An 18,971-nucleotide genomic window follows, 5' to 3' on the forward strand; every position below is an offset into this window, starting at 1 on the left:
ACATTGTGGAGAAATTAGCTTAAACATGTTTTATTACTCTATATGAAATGGAAGCAGCTTTTATGACAGGGACGAGAGAGCTGGGGGAGGGGACATTCTTCTTAAGATTTTCAGCATGTCAATTATCAGGGAAATCTACTTGTTTTAAATAGATGTGTGTGGTTGATTACTTTTGTATTAATAATAACAGTATGTGTAAAGGAAGCTGGAAATATGCAATGTGAAACCTTTTATTTTAAGTAAAGATGTGAACAATAGCTCAAATGGCTGGAAAGGCTGCAGGACAAATGAGTGTGTTCTCTATATTGGGCCTGTGTGAAGTTTGACTATTTGAAAAGCATCTATAATACTGCTTAAGAGCATAGGTAATGTGTTCCTCGTTATTATTGATATGAAAGTAATTTACATGTATTACGTATATTTAGCCAACTATAAGAACTATATCTTAAAACATATTTTTAACTTGTGTGTGGTAACCTGAGGGGGGGGAAGATGGCCACAGAGACAAAGAGACATAAAGGGGATGTGTGTGTGCTGGCTGCAAGATGTGAAATAAGATAAGGAAACTTGTTGTTTAGAGCAGGTTCGTACCAGACACGAAGACCAGACACCAAAAGGTGTCTGGTCTTCGTCAAACTGAAAGAGACTTTTTGTTTCCGGGTTTCTTCTGCTGTGTCGCGCTGATTAGGTACGACAGGCCATGTGTTGGTCTCTCCCAATAAGATGACCTCTGGGGGTAGCATTCACACACCTCCTCCTGTGTTTTGAGTATGAAAGCCTGTGTTTTCCTTTGGGTCGCGCTCTTGTTTTTGACTGGCCGTTCCTGAGACGTGTCTCACACGGTGGTAGAACCTGAGCCCGGAGTACTCTGCAGAGTGCTTCGTGATTAGGTGAAGTATTTGTATGTTTGTGCCATTAAAGCAGATTATTGTTTAACCCTTATCCTGGCTGCTTTGAATTTTTCCTTCTTTTGAGAACCCGCTCATATAAGAACGGCGCGGAGCAGAGATTCTGCCCCAACACTCGGCAGTTCGTTTCATTAGCTAACGTTAGCTAAAGCTAGCGCTACTAGTTAGCTACGCAATGGTTTGTTGCTTTGCTCCGGGTTGCAGCCACAGGTCTTCGCATGAAACGTGCTTGTTCTATCGTTTCCCGGCCAATGTTTTCCAAAGGAGAGTCTGGATTCGTGCCATGAGGTAAGCTGACGTTACATTTTTGTCCATGTCACGGTGAAATGTAAATAATGGTTAGTGACTGTATCGCCGTTTTAGAGATGGCGCTGCTGAAAAGACCGCAACATAAGTAAAGATAATGAATAAATCCTATTAAAACCTGTGTGACTTATATGATAAGTCTAATTAGTACAAGCAGCATAACGTTTCACCATGTAACTAAAGATTGTAGTCAGGGAAATCAGTTTGACATATTGAACTAATAACAAATCACCTCTGGCTGGCAGAGAACTCTCTGCTCCATAGCTTCTCTTGGACGTAAAATCACATGTACATTTTACATTTATATTCAATTTAATATCCCATCCCTCACATACTTTTGTATATATAATAACTTATGTTTTGTTTTTCTTGTTATGCTGCTGCAAGACAAACATTTCCCAAATTAGGATCAATACAATAATATCTTATCTTAATTCATTAAGAAATAGAACTATTATAATTAGTGTAGCAGCTGACACCTATTTTCAATATGGATTAATCTACCATTTATTTCTTTAGTTCAATTTTGATCTATAAAAATGTCAAAATAGTGAAAATGTTGACGAGACTTATCAAAGTGCAAGGTTATATCTTTAGATGTTTTGTTTTAGCCTATGTACTGTATGTCTTAATGCTCTTATATGTGACGGGGTAACTTCCATGAAACTAATATTTTATATCTTCCCAACAGACGAGCTGACAGGAAACCTAACACTCTAACAACCACAACATTGCAACATCCTCCACTGAATGCATACGTTTAGCTGCCTTTGGCTTCTTCCACTGACAGGGGGTGTCAGTGCAGCTGAAATTGTGAATGGCAAAGATGGCTCATGCAACTGCATTTCCATTCTCCACATGGGCATTCACATTTTGTGGAGAGAATTCCCTCTTCTCCTGTAGATACCTGTGGTGGTGGGATTGTTTTATTATTTAAAATATATTTACATTTGTAATGCCTTCCCAATTATCCCTTTAATTGTTTATAGACTACTGTATGTTTATTTCATGGATATTTCTGTGTTTTCTGGTGTGTAATATTTGTAATCTTGGGGCCTCTTCTCTTTAACGTCTACATGCTACCACTGGCTCAGATAATGAAGAACAACAAAATAAGTTACCATAGCTATGCGGATGACACACAAATTTACGTAACCATTTCACCAGGAGACTATGCTCCAATTCAAACACTGAGTAAGTGCATTGAACAAATCAATGACTGGATGTGTCAGAACTTTCTCCAATTAAACAAAGATAAAACTGAGGTAATGGTTTTTGGAGCCAAGGCAGGACGTTTAAAAGTTAGCGCTGAGCTTCAGTCTGCAATGTTCAAAAACAACAGATAAAGCCAGAAATCTAGGTGTAGTCATGGACTCTGACCTGAGTTTCAACAGTCACATTAAAACAGTTACTAAATCAGCTTACTATCACCTAATGAACATATCTAGGATTAAAAGACTGATGTCACAGCAGGATTTGGAAAAACGTGTCCATGCTTTTATCTTCAGTAGACTGGACTACTGCAATGGTGTCTTCACAGGTCTCACTAAAACATCTATTAGAAAGCTGCAGCTGATTCAGAATGCCGCTGCTCGAGTCCTCACTAACACTAAGAAAGTGGATCACATCACTCCTGTTCGGAAGTCTTTACACTGGCTTCCTGTGTGTCAAAGAATAGATTTCAAAATACTGCTGCTGGTTTATAAAGCATTGAATGGTTTAGGTCCAAAATACATTTCTGACCTCCTGCTAAATGATGAACCATCCAGATCTCTCAGGTCTTCAGGGACTGGTCAGCTTTCTGTCCCCAGAGTCAGAACTAAACATGGTAAAGCAGCATTTAGTTATTATGCTCCAAATATCTGGAACAAACTCCCAGAAACCTGCAGGTCCACTGCAACTCTTACTACTTTTAAATCCAGGCTGAAGACTTTTCTTTTTGTCGCTGCTTTTAATTGAACTATTCATATCTTAGACTGCACTGTAACTTTTATCCATATATTTTTTCTTTTAATGTTTATTTGATTAGCTTTTCTTTTTAATGACTGATTTTAAATGCCATTTTCTTAATGTCTTTCATTTTTTGTAAAGCACTTTGAATGTGATTTTGAATTGTGTTGAAAAGTGCTATATAAATAAACTTGCCTTGCCTAATAAAGATTTCATGTGACACATAAAATGGATTTGTTGATGGGAATGTATGTGAATAAATTAACTCTAGGTTAACGGTACTCTTGCTATCACTACTCACCGACACTATAAACCTTGTCCCTCATGCTAGCCCTGACAACACCGGTAAGTACACCTTCATCTTGGCTGCACTGTTTTACGTGTCCTGACTTGTAGTGTTTCTCTCCTATCTACACTCTTGTCATCTTTGTAAAACGATATCAGACTGGTAATTGACACAGCCACGACTTCTAGTTAAATTCAGTGTGGCTAAAATGAAAAGCTTTGTTAAAATATGCAAGCCCGCGAAAGTCAAAGTCAGCTTTATTGTCAAATATTCTACATATTATACATCCAGAAAACTCGAAATATCGTTTCCCACAGTGTGACATGTAGGCCTATACATAAAACAAAACAAAAAGGGCCTAGATAACCGGGGTATACAGTTTAAAATGTTAATATATTTAAAGTGTTCAAAGTGCAGTTTCAGTGCAAGTCAGCTGAAACGATCTTAAGTTGGCGTGACGTTGAAGTCGTGCGACCCCTCTGCTGTACTGGCTTGTAGTTCGTCTATAGCATAGCGTTAGCATTTTGCTTCTGGCGACTAGATTTATGATTCAAAAATTATAAAAGTAGGGTTGAGATGTGGAGATTATCTGGCTGAACAAAACGTGATCCCTCTCTTAAATATGTGTCAACCACAGACCTTATTTTGAGCTATTTTCCAAAATCCTATGGAGAAATTGCATTGGTTTTTGACAAAGGAACCGGAAGAAGTTTACTTCCGGGTTTTATGACGCGTCACTGCGGTTCTCAACTCCGGACGGCAACCCAAGAAGGACACTTGACACAGTGGCTTTTGGCAAAGCTGAAAAATAAAACTCGAGAGAGATGAGTTATTGTTATTACAACGTGACTTCAATATTATTTAACAACTCTTTTATGGGTTCTTTTATTTGGGGTTAAGTACATTGTCAGAATAAGTGAGAAATGAATTTAACTTTGTTGGAGATTTGGAGGATGTTTATAACCAACCTCGTCTCCGCGTGTCGTTTGGTAAGCTGGGTAAATTCGTAAAGGGATTAAGAAATACCAGAATGCAAGTTAAACAATAATCTTGTTTTAATAATACAAAGTAACAATACAAATACATCACAGAATCATGAAGCACTCTGCAGAGTAGTCCGGGCTCAGGTTCTACCACCGTGTGAGACATGTCTCAGGAACGGCAAGTCAAAAACAAGAGCGCCGATCTTCAAAATGATCACAACATTTATACACAGAATTCACTTCTGAGCGAGCTAGACAGTGAGTTGGCAGTGTTCCATTGGTCGGTTTCCCTTCTGGGCGGGATCCCAGGTAGTAAGTCAGTTTGTTGATTCCATCTGTTGCTTCTGTGTGCGTGTGTGTGTGTGTGTGTGTGTGTGTGTGTGTGTTTCTGTCCCTCTGCCCTTAGGCAGATCCCCCAATCAATGATTTGGAGTCATGACAGAGGACTCTTTGACAGGACACATACTCATTCCCCCTAAACATCGTCAACACACACATCCTATCATGTATCTTTAACAGAAGTTAATTGTTCTTATCGCTTAATGGCTTCCCTGAACTTCCCTTCACCCCAAAGTCAGCTTACTAGGAATGAATACATTTTATTGATAAGCTCAAAAGGACCTTTATCTCATTTACTGCTGGGTGACCCAAGTCTCAAGGCCTCTTTTGGGGTCTGTAGGAGATTAATCATTAATTCTACAAGGCTTCAACTGTCTTGTATCTGAGGCACATCTCCCTTTGGGCTAATCAATACGGGTTTTAGCAATTAGCAGAGGAAGCTAGAGACTCAGGGCCCCTTCCTTGCTGGGAACTGCAAAGCAGATGTCAAAGGTCATAAAACCACCCTTTTGACTACACATGAAAAGTGGAAGAAAAGACTATTGCTTTAATTTATTATTACTAAGTAGTGGGACATTGTTTCAGGAATATATGAAAAACCTCTCTATTATTTAAACAGTAAAAATGTACTTTCAAATTTAACACCCACGAATATATAAGGTGACATTAAAATGAATATACCAGATTGAACTTTCCTGCCATAACACGTTACTTTAATACTTCAAATAGTTCAAATAATCCTTCAACTTCTGTTAGACAGCTATCATAATGGATAAATATTTACTGTGAATGTGTGCAAAAATGTATGGCATATGGCTGTCTATTGATAAAACTGTGAAGTAACACATTTGTTTGTGTGAAACACTCAATGAACTACATCTCAGAACACGTTCTCGCTCCCAACCCGTCACATATTGACGGACGGTCAGGGCCCCTCCCCGTCACTCTATTACGGACAGGGTACCCCTTGGAAGTCCGTTTTCAACGGGCAGGGCGTCCCATAGACCTTCATAGATCTCCCATAGCGTTGATAATAGACGCCATGAGAACGCTCCCCGGCAAATGCTACCCCGACGGTCGGTTATTATTGTCAATATTAATATAATAATTATTTATTTTGTAATAGTCACACTCGATTTCGCCGATTTTCTTGTTGCCCCAGCTGGTCAACACCTTTTTTAGCTGAAACAAAGGCTACATTAATGTATTAAATCGATGTTAATCCATGTGTGTGGTTGTGAAATTAATGGACGTGCCGTTGTGCGATTGCGCAACGCAATAATTTACAAACTCTTCAACTGCAACCCTAATTATATTTTAAAACATTTTTAGAAGACCTCGCGAAATACTTAAATGTAAATTGAAATGTAAATGTGAAGGGATGTGTGTAATGTAGTGATTATTCACCTGCGGATCTATGGGTTGGGGTACTGTTGCGCACGGACATTATAGTTAACCGGACTTCCTGTTGATGTGAAATCCGAAAACATTTTTTAAAAATAAAATAATACTTTATTCCGAGTTTGCTTGCTTTTCTCTTTGAAGGTCATCACATAACGGCATTGTGTTACACCCAGACCTAGGGGAACCTAGGCGCAGCATAAAATGCACTCTCCCCACTTTTCCCACTCCCAAGAACACGGACGCCAAAACAGAGAAAGCTTTTGGTACATTTATTTGCCCAAAATTATTACACAACGGAGTAGTGTTAAATATGTTCTTTATTCTCGCGTCCAGGAGAGAAGCTTTAAAATGAGACTAAATGGAGTCTCTGAAAAGATTCAAATGGGATACTTTAATTAAAAAAGGCGCGGTAGTGTTACAGACAGAATATTGTTCCGGCAGAAAACAGCTGTGATCTGGTTCTCCTGAGCAAGAAGAAGACAGCGGATCTCTCCTCCGGCGCTGCTATATATATCCTCTGCTGGCTCCTCCCCGCCAGCCGGCTCACCTCGTCTCCAATGTCCGTTATTGCATTTAAACAGAGGATAGGTTCTTTTCACATTCAATATATGCTTAACACGCCGTTTCTCCTCATATTCTCTTTCATCACTTTTCATTTAACACATTCTAAACGCTGTAATCAATACTCTAAACAATACTTCTCGGCTCGTTTGGTTTCCGGTCATTCCGGATGTTGTCACATGCTACTCTCGTCTGTAAACAATAATGTATTCAAATAAACTGTACTTTCATTTAATATTCAACATGGTAGTATCTCGACATCTATCGTTGTAGTGTTAAATCAGTAGGCTTCGGTTTTCACCACTCCAAGTCATTTCGCTTCTCAATTCACCTCTTTAGGAAATCGTATATTAGCCACATGCTAAATGCTAACCGTAGATGAAGGACTTTCAGAATAAAAGCTTAACTGCTTGTGCACAAGAATTTCTGGTTTTTCAGTATAAAAGAGCGTTTAAACTGACGGTATGTTTAAGCTACATTATAGCATCAAAACATTGATTTTAATTTCTAACAGTAGCAAAACCACAAAACAAAGAAAGCTTTCAACACAAAATCTTACCTATCAAATGAGAAAAATAACGTAAAAAAAAAATCGTACCTACTCTAATGCAAAAAAACAGGAGAAAACGAATTATCCAGAAGGAAAAAAGAAAGGGTTTTGCACTCCTAAGCAAAATAAATAAAGCGTGTCTAACAAAGACAGGTTTAGTAGCTTTTCTACACAGTCTCACAACACGAGAGAAAGTACCGGCATACGGTATAAATAAGCAATCAGTGTAACAGGACAGACATCGCAGCGCAGATGTGTGTTGGGAGTAGGAGAAGTCTAGTCGGAGAGAGGCCGAGGAACTGCACGGCTGCAGTTAAATATCCTCTCTTCTTCAGGTGGACCAATCAGCAGGTTGAAGGTAGCTAATCAGCTTAACGGGCACCACCTGTTGCTCACACACACACACACACTCATAGACACAGGAGGGAAAAATGTCCACACACATGACCTAACGACCCAGGGTCGTAACACCCCTCCCAACTAAAAATCAAACATTTCCCCCTAAAGAAATGTTAGATTCACAGGGACCTGGACAGAGCATCAGCCATAACATTATCAACCCCCTTCTTGTAGCACATTTGGAAGTTAAAATCCTGTAGCAAAAGGGACCAACGCATAAGGCGGTGGTTGCTGTTCTGCATCCGAGATAGAAACACGAGAGGATTGTGATCAGAGAAAATCATAGTTGGCACATAACTCGACCCTATATACACCTTGAAGTGCTGTAACGCCAAAAGTAAAGCCAGTGCCTCTTTTTCGATGGTGCTGTAATGAAGCTGGTGTTTCTTGAACTTCTTCGAGAAGTAACAGACCGGATGATCAATGTCCCGCTCATCCTCCTGCAGAAGTACTGCGCCCGCACCTAGTGCACTCGCGTCTACCTCCAACTTAAAAGGGCGGGTGAAGTTTGGACCAGCAAGTACCGGGGCACTGCAGAGGACCGCCTTTGCGGCTTCGAAAGCCAACTGACATAACGATGACCACCGGAAAGGGACTTTAGGACTTGCTAAACCCGTCAAGGGAGCCACAATATCAGAGAAATTTCTGCAAAAAGCGCGATAATAGCCAGCCATCCCCAAAAAACGTCGGAGCACACGGCGCGTCTGGGGGGGTGGGACATCTATAATAGCCTGTACTTTAACAGCCACAGGGCAGACCTGACCTTGTCCCACTTACCCAAATACGTCACTATAGCCTTCCAAAACTCACATTTAGCCAAATTGAGTGTGAGGGAAGCTGAACGCAAACAATCAAATATTTCACTCAGAGTCTTCAGATGCTCAAGCCAAGTATATGAATAGGCCACAATATCATCCAGATAACTAGAACTCTATATTCCACCGCAACACCGGAATATGTCTCTGACAACCCTAAAATTTAGTTTAGCCAATTACAGACCTTCGATAGAAACAGGCTCGTCTGCTCACCTTTCAATTGTAGGATCCCCGTTTTAGTTGTCAGAGATTATTCTAGGCCTCTTCTCCGGACCATTCGTCCGCTGGCTGCTGAATTTCCTCTCAAAAACCCTACTCATGACGTCACCACGTCGGGGAAACACCATTTGGTAAACACTGAAAGGGAACATTTTATTGCACCAGGAGCTATCTTGGGACTTTTACTGCGACAACGTTGACTTGCCTGTGAATAAAAAATAAACCATAGTGTTGTCATTCTTCTTTGAACAGCAAGAACGCTAACACCCTATTTCAACAATCACACTCCCTGTCATTGACATAATTAATAGATAGTTTAGCTTCTCACGATCATTTGCTGTGGCCCACTGATGTTAACGATCGTAACTGAAAGGCTGCCTGCCAAACGTAAACATTCAGCCACGTGACTTGCAAACTCTCGCGAGAGTTTTACACTAGACGGATCCTTTCTAGCCATAACCCATTCAAAGCTTCATTTTGCCATCACTAGCAACAACAACTTCCTGTCAACAGCGTAAACTCGCCATAAAGGCTGTGACGTAATAACAATTTTTTTTTTTTTACTTGAGCACATGACTTTGACGTCTTCAGTGGAAGCATCAGATTTTGTTTTATTTTGAAGGCATAATCACACCACTACCTTTGTATCTGTTGTAACTTCACAATTAAAGCAGTTTAGTCCATATGAAGCCTGAGAAAAGTCACAACTGTTGTATATTTAATACAGCAAAAAGGTGAATTGTGTTGCACAATATCAATCCAAGCTTATGATGGAGTTGATGTTGAGCTTTGCCATGTCTTACATCAATGTAGGAGTTTGCAGCGCCTTAAAACATGCGATGTTCAAAAAACAACATTGCTGCAAGATAAAACTAGTTATTCACACAAACCAAGCACTCATCTGACATATATTCCCACCCCACAACAGTAAACAACATCATAAGACCAATAGTAGACCAAACTTGGTTTTATTTATATATATAAAAATGAAGTTTTTCAATTAATAGGGGGAAAGTAACCTCTCTCAAATAAGAAAACGGTAACATTTAAGTGTTGCTAAAAATGTACCTGCACTTTGACACATCTACCTGGAACCACAATACCACACTTTACGCTCCTGTGCGTGGTAGCCTGAAAACATGGCAGTGAGTATCTGAAGCACACTCCGCCCTGATGGATGACTCAGCAGAATATTTGAGTGCAAACTGTGGAAGAGGCACAAAGCCAGGTGATGTGTTTCTCTTTACCTGGCTGCGTCCCACAAAAACATTAAACACAGCAAGGGCTTCAAATATTTCTCAGTGCAAAGTCTCAGTGAAGCTGGAAGTGTGTGTCCTAAACCGTTACGCAGCCTGCTTTGGTTGTCAGGGCGACAGCAACCATGTTAAATGTTGAAGATGAAGGATGTAAAGACATCTAGACAGGAGCAGCAGCATCCACAGGGAGTTCACACTTCACTGCACTTCCTTGCACAAAGCAGCACCAGATCACTGCTACTCGTCATCTCTCCCTCCTGTTCTACTCAACTGCAACAGAAAAACACAAGACAACAATAAGACCTGGCACCGTGTGAAGGATTTCAAAAAGGTTCTGGTTCAAAGGTTTTACTTACATGCTGGATCATCAAGAAGAGAGGATGAGGGAGAAAAATAAAAATGAATGACAGGTTCACAAAGGATGTAACTTAATGCACCCCCTTGTGGACAGAATATAAAAATTGCACCTACTTTGACAACGTCGATCCAGTCCCATCCTCTTGGCAATACCCCTTTGTGATCTGAAAGTAGAAATCATTATAATATGCACTGTTATTCTGACTAAAAACACAATCACTACTGCCTTTATTTTCCACTGGAGATCCTGAATGTTTAAGAAATGTGTATCAAGCAGTCCAATGCATGATGCAGCAGATTAAAACAACAAATATATATCCTCTTATATGCAATACTACTTTACTGTGGAAACTTAAAGTGATGTACCTGTTTTGTTGACAATCTTCCTCTTCTGGGATTTAGTCAGCTGTTCCTTCCTCTCCTTCTTCTTGGCTGTGTTCCCGTCACCGATGGATGTTGTCTGAATCAACAAAAAATGATCAATCCAAGGAAGAAGATGCCATACAATGCTAACAGTGTTTGACGGACAAATACTCTCTGGGATGAAGTATCCAGTGAATGTGATATACTGACCACAGCAATGACGACAGGCTTGTGGTTCTCCATGAGTTCCACCTTGTTCTCCTTGGCCCACTCAAACAGAGTGTACATCATGGCCGTGCCCAGGTTAGCCTCCACCTGCTCCTCCAGCTTTGAAAGGATCAGCTGCTTCGTCTCTGCAGAGCTGATAGCAAATCCAAAAAAGGAATGAAAAAACAAACCTATAACACAAAGTAATTGTCCTAGAAAAGCAGACTCAATATATTTAAATGTGACAGTTTACCCCAGTATGAAATCTAGAAAGGAATTAAAATGTATTTCATGCTGAAAAATACAATTTACAAATAAAAATACCATTTAAATTAACTAAATATTTTAGGAATATTTTAAAACCTTGTTTTTGTGTCAATGGCTTATGGCAGTATTTCTGATTCTCTCCAGTATGCCCCAGTTTTTCCTAAATCATAATTAATCCTTTATATTGTTTCCAAGTCAAATTGATCTAATCAAAAAGAAAATAATATAAAAACCTTAAATGATGTGGCTACATCCAAATACAATATTACTGGTCCTTAAAACTTTATCTGTAAACTGTTGTGGAGTTTAAAACCATGCAAAAGGCACTCAGTGAGATTCCAGATTGTGATGTCATTTTCTATTCTGAAATCAGTGTTTCTAATTTCAACTAATTAATTAATAATAATAATAATAATAATAATATTAAAGCACAGTGCTTGCATCTTACATCTTGTTGTTGAAAAAGGAATCGAGGGTGATCTCGGGGGACGTCTCAGGGTACGTCTCAGGCCATGTGACGTCCAGGATGAACGCTTTGGTGTCATCAAGGTCTCCTATCTGGTGTTGACCAATAACAAGATCAAACACTGCTTGTTTAAGGTCATGAATTACAAGTGAAAGGGCATATTTAAAGATCTTGCTTTAATGTGATGTACAGGTACATCCCTTTTGAAACAGGATGTTGGGGAGGCACATTATATGGTCTTTTTTCAAAGCAGGACTGGATAGCACTCACCCTAAACTGGAAGGAACTTGAACTGATTTCCTTAAAACACTCATCCCCTTCATAGATTGAGAGAAGAGCCTCCAGCTCCATCTGTGGGTAGAAGGAGCGTGTCACTGCACACCAAATAACATTTACGGTAGTAATATGACAAATGACCAGTGGTGTAAAGTAACTAAGCACATTTACTCAAGTACTGTATTTAAGTACAATTTTGAGGGACTTGACTTGTACGCTACGAGATTATTGTTTTCAACAACCATGCATGAACACTTTAATGCATCACCTGGTTATAACTCAATTCAATATTTTAGCCACTTACTAACTTGCCACTTATGGCAATATATGTTGTGTATACACGGTTACATTATAACACGTATTTTATTTTTCAAAGGGTCTTGACTAATAGTTTATTATGTGGCATGCACTCCTCCCTACAGTTAACACACATTTGAATGGCGTTAGGAGTGACATGTTTTCATTCATAAACGACGCTTCTCAGGGCTCAACAGCTAGAAAACCCTTTGACACTGTGGCCTGGAGTTCCCGCATACTGAATACAACCTCACAAGTGGACGTGTTTTCTATGTAACAAGCAGAAAAGATGTAGAATAAGCCCGTCAACACAAACTCATATGCTAGCAGTGACGCTGGTGTCATGTAGTTAGCAGTTAGCCGCTAGCAGCAGCTAGCCTTACACTGCATCATCACTCCTACCTCCTGATCCTCGTTAGCTGTCATGATGTTCCTTCAGCTGCTGTACGATACACTCTCTGTGTACAATTTATAATCCCTCAGAGTTAACAACCCATTGCTCTATCTAAAACTTTGCTAAAATAATAATGCACACAACTTCCCCAGCTGATGCAGACAGTGCCACCATATTAGACGCATGCGCAGTTCGGGGCTCTTCGTGAACTTTGAACCACAGCATCAGTGGATGTGGTTTTAGGCACACTAACACTAACCTACATCGTGTGGTTTCCATAGCGACGTTTACCGACACACAGCCGTTACACTGTTATACTATATACTAAAACTTTGCTAAAATATTGTATTTTCAAAGGGTCTTGAGTCTTGACTAATGGTTTATTATGTGGCATGCACTCCTCCCTACAGTTAACACACATTTGAATGCACATTTGAATGTCTCCGAATGCATCCTCAGGAGGATGCGGCCGCTGAATTGGGACACAGCTTATATTTAATAATCAAGTACTATATCAAAGTAGCAGTATAGTTTTTTTTTAATATTACATTAATACAAAAATTGACAAGCTACTTAAGACTGATAATGAATACAAAAACAATGTTTTTTTCAGTAGGCTTTCACACTAGTGTTATTGTTATTGTTACTATTATTCTACTGATTAATTCATTAATATTACTGATTGATTTCATTTTCTCTCTTCTTGTCATAATAATAATAACAATAATACTCACTTGTTATATTCTCAAGGTTGTCTTTATTTACTTTTGTGTCGGACATAGTACTTATAGTTGTAATTGTTGCTCTTTAAAATTAAAGGAAGTGGACAATAGCGATCTCATAAACACTGTACTTTACTGTTTGTGTATACAGAGGAGGAAATTAACAGTCTATAATTTTAATGGTAGGTTTATTTGAGTAATGAGAGACAGAATATCAAAAAGAATATCCAGAAATTGAAGAAAAAATAATTTGCATTTAACTGTGGGAAATAAGTATTTGATCCTTTGCAACAAACAATAATTATGGCTCCCACAGACCGGTTACATACTCTAAGTCCTCTTCTTTCAAAAAAGTACTCCTAATATCAACTTGTGACCTGCATAAAAGACTGGTGTCTCTTATACAGGTCATTGCAAATACGTTTTTATCTTTTATATAATGTCAATTTCTGGATTTTCTTTTTGATACTTCGTACTCTGCAGGTCTCCCTTGCAAAAGAGATCTATGATCTCAAGGGACCAATCTGATTAAATAAAGGTTTGAAATGACTCTCACTGATAAAATAAACCAACCATTACCATGATAGGCTGGTCATTTCTTTAGTGGGTAAAATCAGCAAGGGATCAAATACTTATTTCCTCCACTGTAATTTATATAACATATATTAATTGTGTGTTAACACTAAGGTGCTGTTTACACGGGAACGAAGCGGGTCGTATCTGCTACTTTTCTCTTTGGCCATAACGGAACCGCGGAAACTGATCCCTAAAACGATAACGGGTCCCAAGGTGGATAGATCTGCGGATGGAACGCTCTGGGGGGTAAGCTCCGTGTGTACATGATCATTTCCTGATAACGATGACGCCATAGCCCCACATCTCCTCACCTCTGCTGCTCACTGCTGTAGCATGGTCAGTAGCTACTGCTAGCTACTGCTACTGACCATGCTACAGATGTTAGTGCAAAATCTACAGCTCCTCTACCACAACCATCTGCAACAAGTGGACATGGAGAATTACATGAACGACATGTTGCTAAATCCACCACGGAGAATAAACAGAAGGGCAACCATGGCAGGGGGTCTTCTTCGCTGCTTTTGGTGTATTTTGTGGCGGAAGTACAGCGCCACTTACAGGCGTACTACAGCGTCTCCAGCGGGTCGAGCGGTCTCGTATGAAGGGACACGTTTATTTAGCCGTATCCGTGTGAACGGAAGACTTTTTGATATCGAATCTGGTTTGTTTGCGTTCCCGTGTAAATGGGAAGTCTGCCTCTTAAGAGACACAGTGGAAAGGGAATTAGCTTTGAAGAACTAAACCAACAAACAGCAGGCTGTAATGGTAAATGCCAGCAGCACTCAGTGTGGGGGAAGCAGTGATCATTTCCATAGTGCTGCTGAAAATGACACATGGTGTTTGAGTTGTGATTATGTGTATCCTCTGAATGACTCCCCTCAGGTGAAGAAGGCAGCATGTTGGAGGAGGAGGATCAGAGAGGCTTCTGGTTTTAAGTGGTAAGTGGATTCATCGATTGCACTCTTGTGATAAGAAGGAAAGGTTGGTCAAACTAACCTGAAGGTGAGGAGAACCTTTTCTTCTCAAAATCATTGTTAGTTAAAGGACAAAACGTTTCTTTTAAATGTTTATTCAGCAAATCACATGAAAGGATCACAAATCCAAAATGTTCCTTTCGTACATTTTCATGTGCTTTCAATCCACTCTGACTTCCCTAACCTGAGGCAGGTATGAATATTTAGAAACAGCTCAGACATATTCAAGATTTAAAAGCTTTATTGTCATATGCACAGTAGCTACAGTTTAGTTCTGGTAATGTAAAGTCCCATGCTCCTCCAACATTGCAACATAAATATATATGACATAAAACACATTTAAAAAACATTAAAATAGTGCAAGAAGAAACACAGTACAATAAAATATATAGTGCAGGATTATCCTTCAAGACCAATGTGCAAGTAATGCGGATCAAGTAAACTATATAACTGTCAAAATAAAAAATAAATACAATAAGCCAAATGTTGCAGAGCATCTTTTAATTGAACAAATAAATGCAGGAGTCTATATACATGTAAATAGAGTAATATATAGTTTTATCTAAAAAATAAGGTTTATCAATTAACGTAAACAGATAAAGACTGTATTTTAGCCCGAACAGGAAGAAATAGTGCATTTGTTATGGACTATTTTCAACAGCAGGTTAATCCACATTGTGCTCTCATGAGTATTTGGGGTTGGTCTGTGGCTATGAGAACATGTCCCGCAGCACAACAGGGTAACTCATTGACGGGTGTTTAATAGTTTTCGCCAGTATTGGAGAGGATTCAGACGTATCAAACAGGATACTCATGAAATACATGTTAGAACGACACATTCACTTTTGGGTTTGAGCTGCACGTAACATTTTAAATGAAGGAAAATCTAGAAAGTTACAAGAGATATTCTTTAAGTGACATTAAGTTTGTGCTAGGGCTGCTCGATTATGGCAAAAATCATAATCTCGCTTATTTGGGTCAATAATTGATATCACGATTATTAAAAACGATTATCCATTTACTTTGAAAACATCCATTTATTGAAAAAAAATGTGAACAGCATGTTTTTAACAGTTGATTACCCTGAACTTTAAGTATAATTCAACTGAAAAACCAAAAAAAATAATAATAATCGTTTTATTTCGATTATGTTGTTTTCATAATCGTTGCAAGCCAAAATCGTAATTGCGATTTAAAATACGGTTAATTGAGCAGCCCTAGTTTGTGCCATAAGCTGTACATTTAGTTCTGCTGGTGTAATTGCAGTGACATTTCAATTTATAAAAAATACAGGAATTTGCATAACACAATTTCCTATGGATTTTTAGTGTTGGAATCCCTAAAGGTTGTGAAACACCCAAAAATAATTAGATCAAATATAATACAAATATATAGACCTAAGAGTCTTCATGGAAGCATCAGAGGGAGACTTAACAGAAGTTATCAACCTAATTTTTCACCTTGAGCTTCTGACGCCTCTCTTTTGAATGCACTACGCACAGACCAATGACCATGTAGGTGTCACATCAAGAAAGGAAGAAGAAAATCAACCAAAACATATTTAGATGAACACATGGATATGTGAGTTTTGGTTTAAAATAGAGCTGAAGTTTTACGCCCATTTTAATATTTAACTTGATGAAATGCTGATTATTTTAACACTTTCCAAAGTGAAGATTCTGGTCAAATAAAACGAGAGAAAAAAAACCCACCCAAATATAGGGCATTGCGTTCCAAGAATGCAGGGTTGTTGGTTGTTCCTAGAGTCTCTAAAAGTACAATGGGAGCCAGAGCCTTTTCTTATCAAGCTCCACTTTTGTGGAATCAGCTTCCAGTTTGTGTTCGGGCGGCAGACACCCTATCCGTTTTTAAGAGTGCGCTTTTTGATAAAGCTTATAGTTAGGGCTGATTAGATTCAGCCCCTAGTTTTGCTGATATAGGCTTAGTTTGTCGGGGGACATCTTACTTCTTCCTTCTCTCTGTCTATACCTGTGTACTCTCATGTTCCGATTAACCCAGCTTCCCCAAATTTCTTTCTTTTTGGTGTCTATATACGCCGGGATCCGGAGTCATGGATGATCCTGCGGTCCTGTGTCATGGATCGCGAGTCCTGGATCTTGAGTCGTGGCTGTGGTCCTGGATCATAAGTCCTGGATGGATATCCTCGTGGATTCATCTTCCTATTATACACACATGCATTTCCAAACATTTGGTCTACCTATGTTGCAAATGTATTATCTTTTCAATTTACACACGGCATCTATTGCACGTCTGTCCGTCCTGGGAGAGGGATCCCTCCTCTGTTGCTCACCCTGAGGTTTCTCCCATGTTCCCCTTTAAACTGTGGGGTTTTCTCTGGAAGTTTTTCCTTGTACGATGTGAGGGTCTAAGGACAGAGGGTGTCGTATTGTCATACTGATATTCTGTACAAACTGTGAAGTTCACTGAGACAAATGTAACATTTGTGATATTGGGCTATATAAATAAACATGGATTGATTGATTGAAATATTCAAATGTGTACTAAAAGAATATTAAAACATATTAAAATGTTGATGCATAATGTTAACATGAATGATTAACATTAACTTAAGCTTTTCTCTGTTTTTCAATCTGGTATAATGCACTCTACTTTTCTTCTACACTATATTATCTTCCCTAGTCTTATTGTTGCTTTCCCTAAGTACTGCTGGATTGCAAAAAAAGTATACACTTTTTCTTCCGTTGCCAAGGAATTAGCTGAATCTATGCTTGTTTGTTTTCTTTTCTTTGTTTTGTTAAAAGAAGCGAAAGCTGTTAAATAAACGCAGTGAAGTAAGATTACATTATTTCCCTTTTAAATGTAGTGGATTAGAAGTATAAAGTAGCATAAAATGGAAATACGCAAGTTAAGTACAAGTACTTCGAAACAGTACTTGAGTAAATATACTTAGTTACTTCCCTCCTCTGGTCTTCATGTACAATTATCAGATCCAGAAAAGCTTGCTCTGCCTTAATAAAAAGTACCTTTCAGTGACACAAGAGGGTGACTGGCGCTCAATTTTCACAAAGTGTATAAAGTTTGGAGGACTGGATGCATCATGTTACATCTGAGCTGAATAATTGCATTGCTCTAACCCACAAGAGAACATTTTAAATTCTAATTCAAACATATGATCCCAAAGATACTTAACCTGTCATAATTGCACACAACACATCAAATGTTTCCCCTTGTTACACGGGCATAATCAGTTGTCTCAAAACTCTCTGTGCAGCTCTTTTTAGTCATGCCATACAGACCCTCAGGCTGCACACCAATCATTTATATATTCAATCAAATATGGTCTGCTTCATGCGTTTCCATTCACATATTTGAATTCAATGCCCAACCTTAACCCTCTTGTGAGATCTTCGCAAATTCCAGGGTCTCATCTAAATATGACCTGATGCTGAACAACTTTTTTTTAATTTCTGGAGCTTGCTTATGCATTACTGTCCCTTGAAATGGAGCTTAGATCAGTATATTGGCAGGAGAAAACCACAACTAAATTCTGTCTCTTATTACTATTCCCCGATTTAATATTGTGTTTTGATCAGTTCCTGTTATTGATTTTCTTCCTTTCTCATCATACCTGTTGCAAAATGTCAATACATGTTTGATACATATACGTTGCTGGCAGTGTGTCCATAGTCCAGTCAGGGGCTTGGCAATTATATAGTGTTCAATAGAGAATCTCTTTTCTCAGAAAAGGTAAAGACTAACTTTTCCATGGGCTCTTTCCCTATTTGACTAATGCTCACATGTTTCTTTTTACTATAGAGATGTCTTTCTGTGTCACTTATAACCTAAGCTAGTATTCCTGTCAGGTTCTATGCATAAAGTATTTTATGATCGCTTTAACCTCTGCTTTTCCTGAGGGTAATTGTCTGTCAAATCACTTGTAAAGTCGTTGTTTAGCCTTCATGTCCAACTTCTCATTTCCTTCCAGCCCAACACAAGCAGTAACCCAAAGGAATGAGATATCCAATCCCATATAATGTAGCCAGAGTAGCTCATGAACCATTTCATACACAATATCCTGGCAGCAAGAACACTTTCCAGATTTAATGCTCGAAGG

The 18,971-nt window shown here is 38.9% G+C and overlaps 1 protein-coding gene across 1 annotated transcript; it reads right to left on the reverse strand.

Moving 5' to 3' along the window:
- Window positions 1-9,671: 9,671 nt before the first annotated feature.
- rwdd (RWD domain containing 4) lies at window positions 9,672-12,820 on the reverse strand. The gene is made up of 6 exons (XM_079667826.1): window positions 12,612-12,820; window positions 11,907-11,987; window positions 11,619-11,728; window positions 10,907-11,057; window positions 10,700-10,793; window positions 9,672-10,497 (listed from the first exon to the last, which is right to left on the reverse strand). Exons 1-6 carry the CDS (start codon window positions 12,633-12,635, stop codon window positions 10,325-10,327), a joined length of 633 nt encoding a protein of 210 aa, XP_079523952.1. The 5' UTR covers window positions 12,636-12,820; the 3' UTR covers window positions 9,672-10,324.
- Between the last annotated feature and the right edge of the window lie 6,151 nt (window positions 12,821-18,971).

Source organism: Notothenia rossii (assembly GCF_949606895.1).
Source record: "Notothenia rossii genome assembly, chromosome: 3".
In the NCBI taxonomy this organism is placed as follows: domain Eukaryota; kingdom Metazoa; phylum Chordata; class Actinopteri; order Perciformes; family Nototheniidae; genus Notothenia; species Notothenia rossii.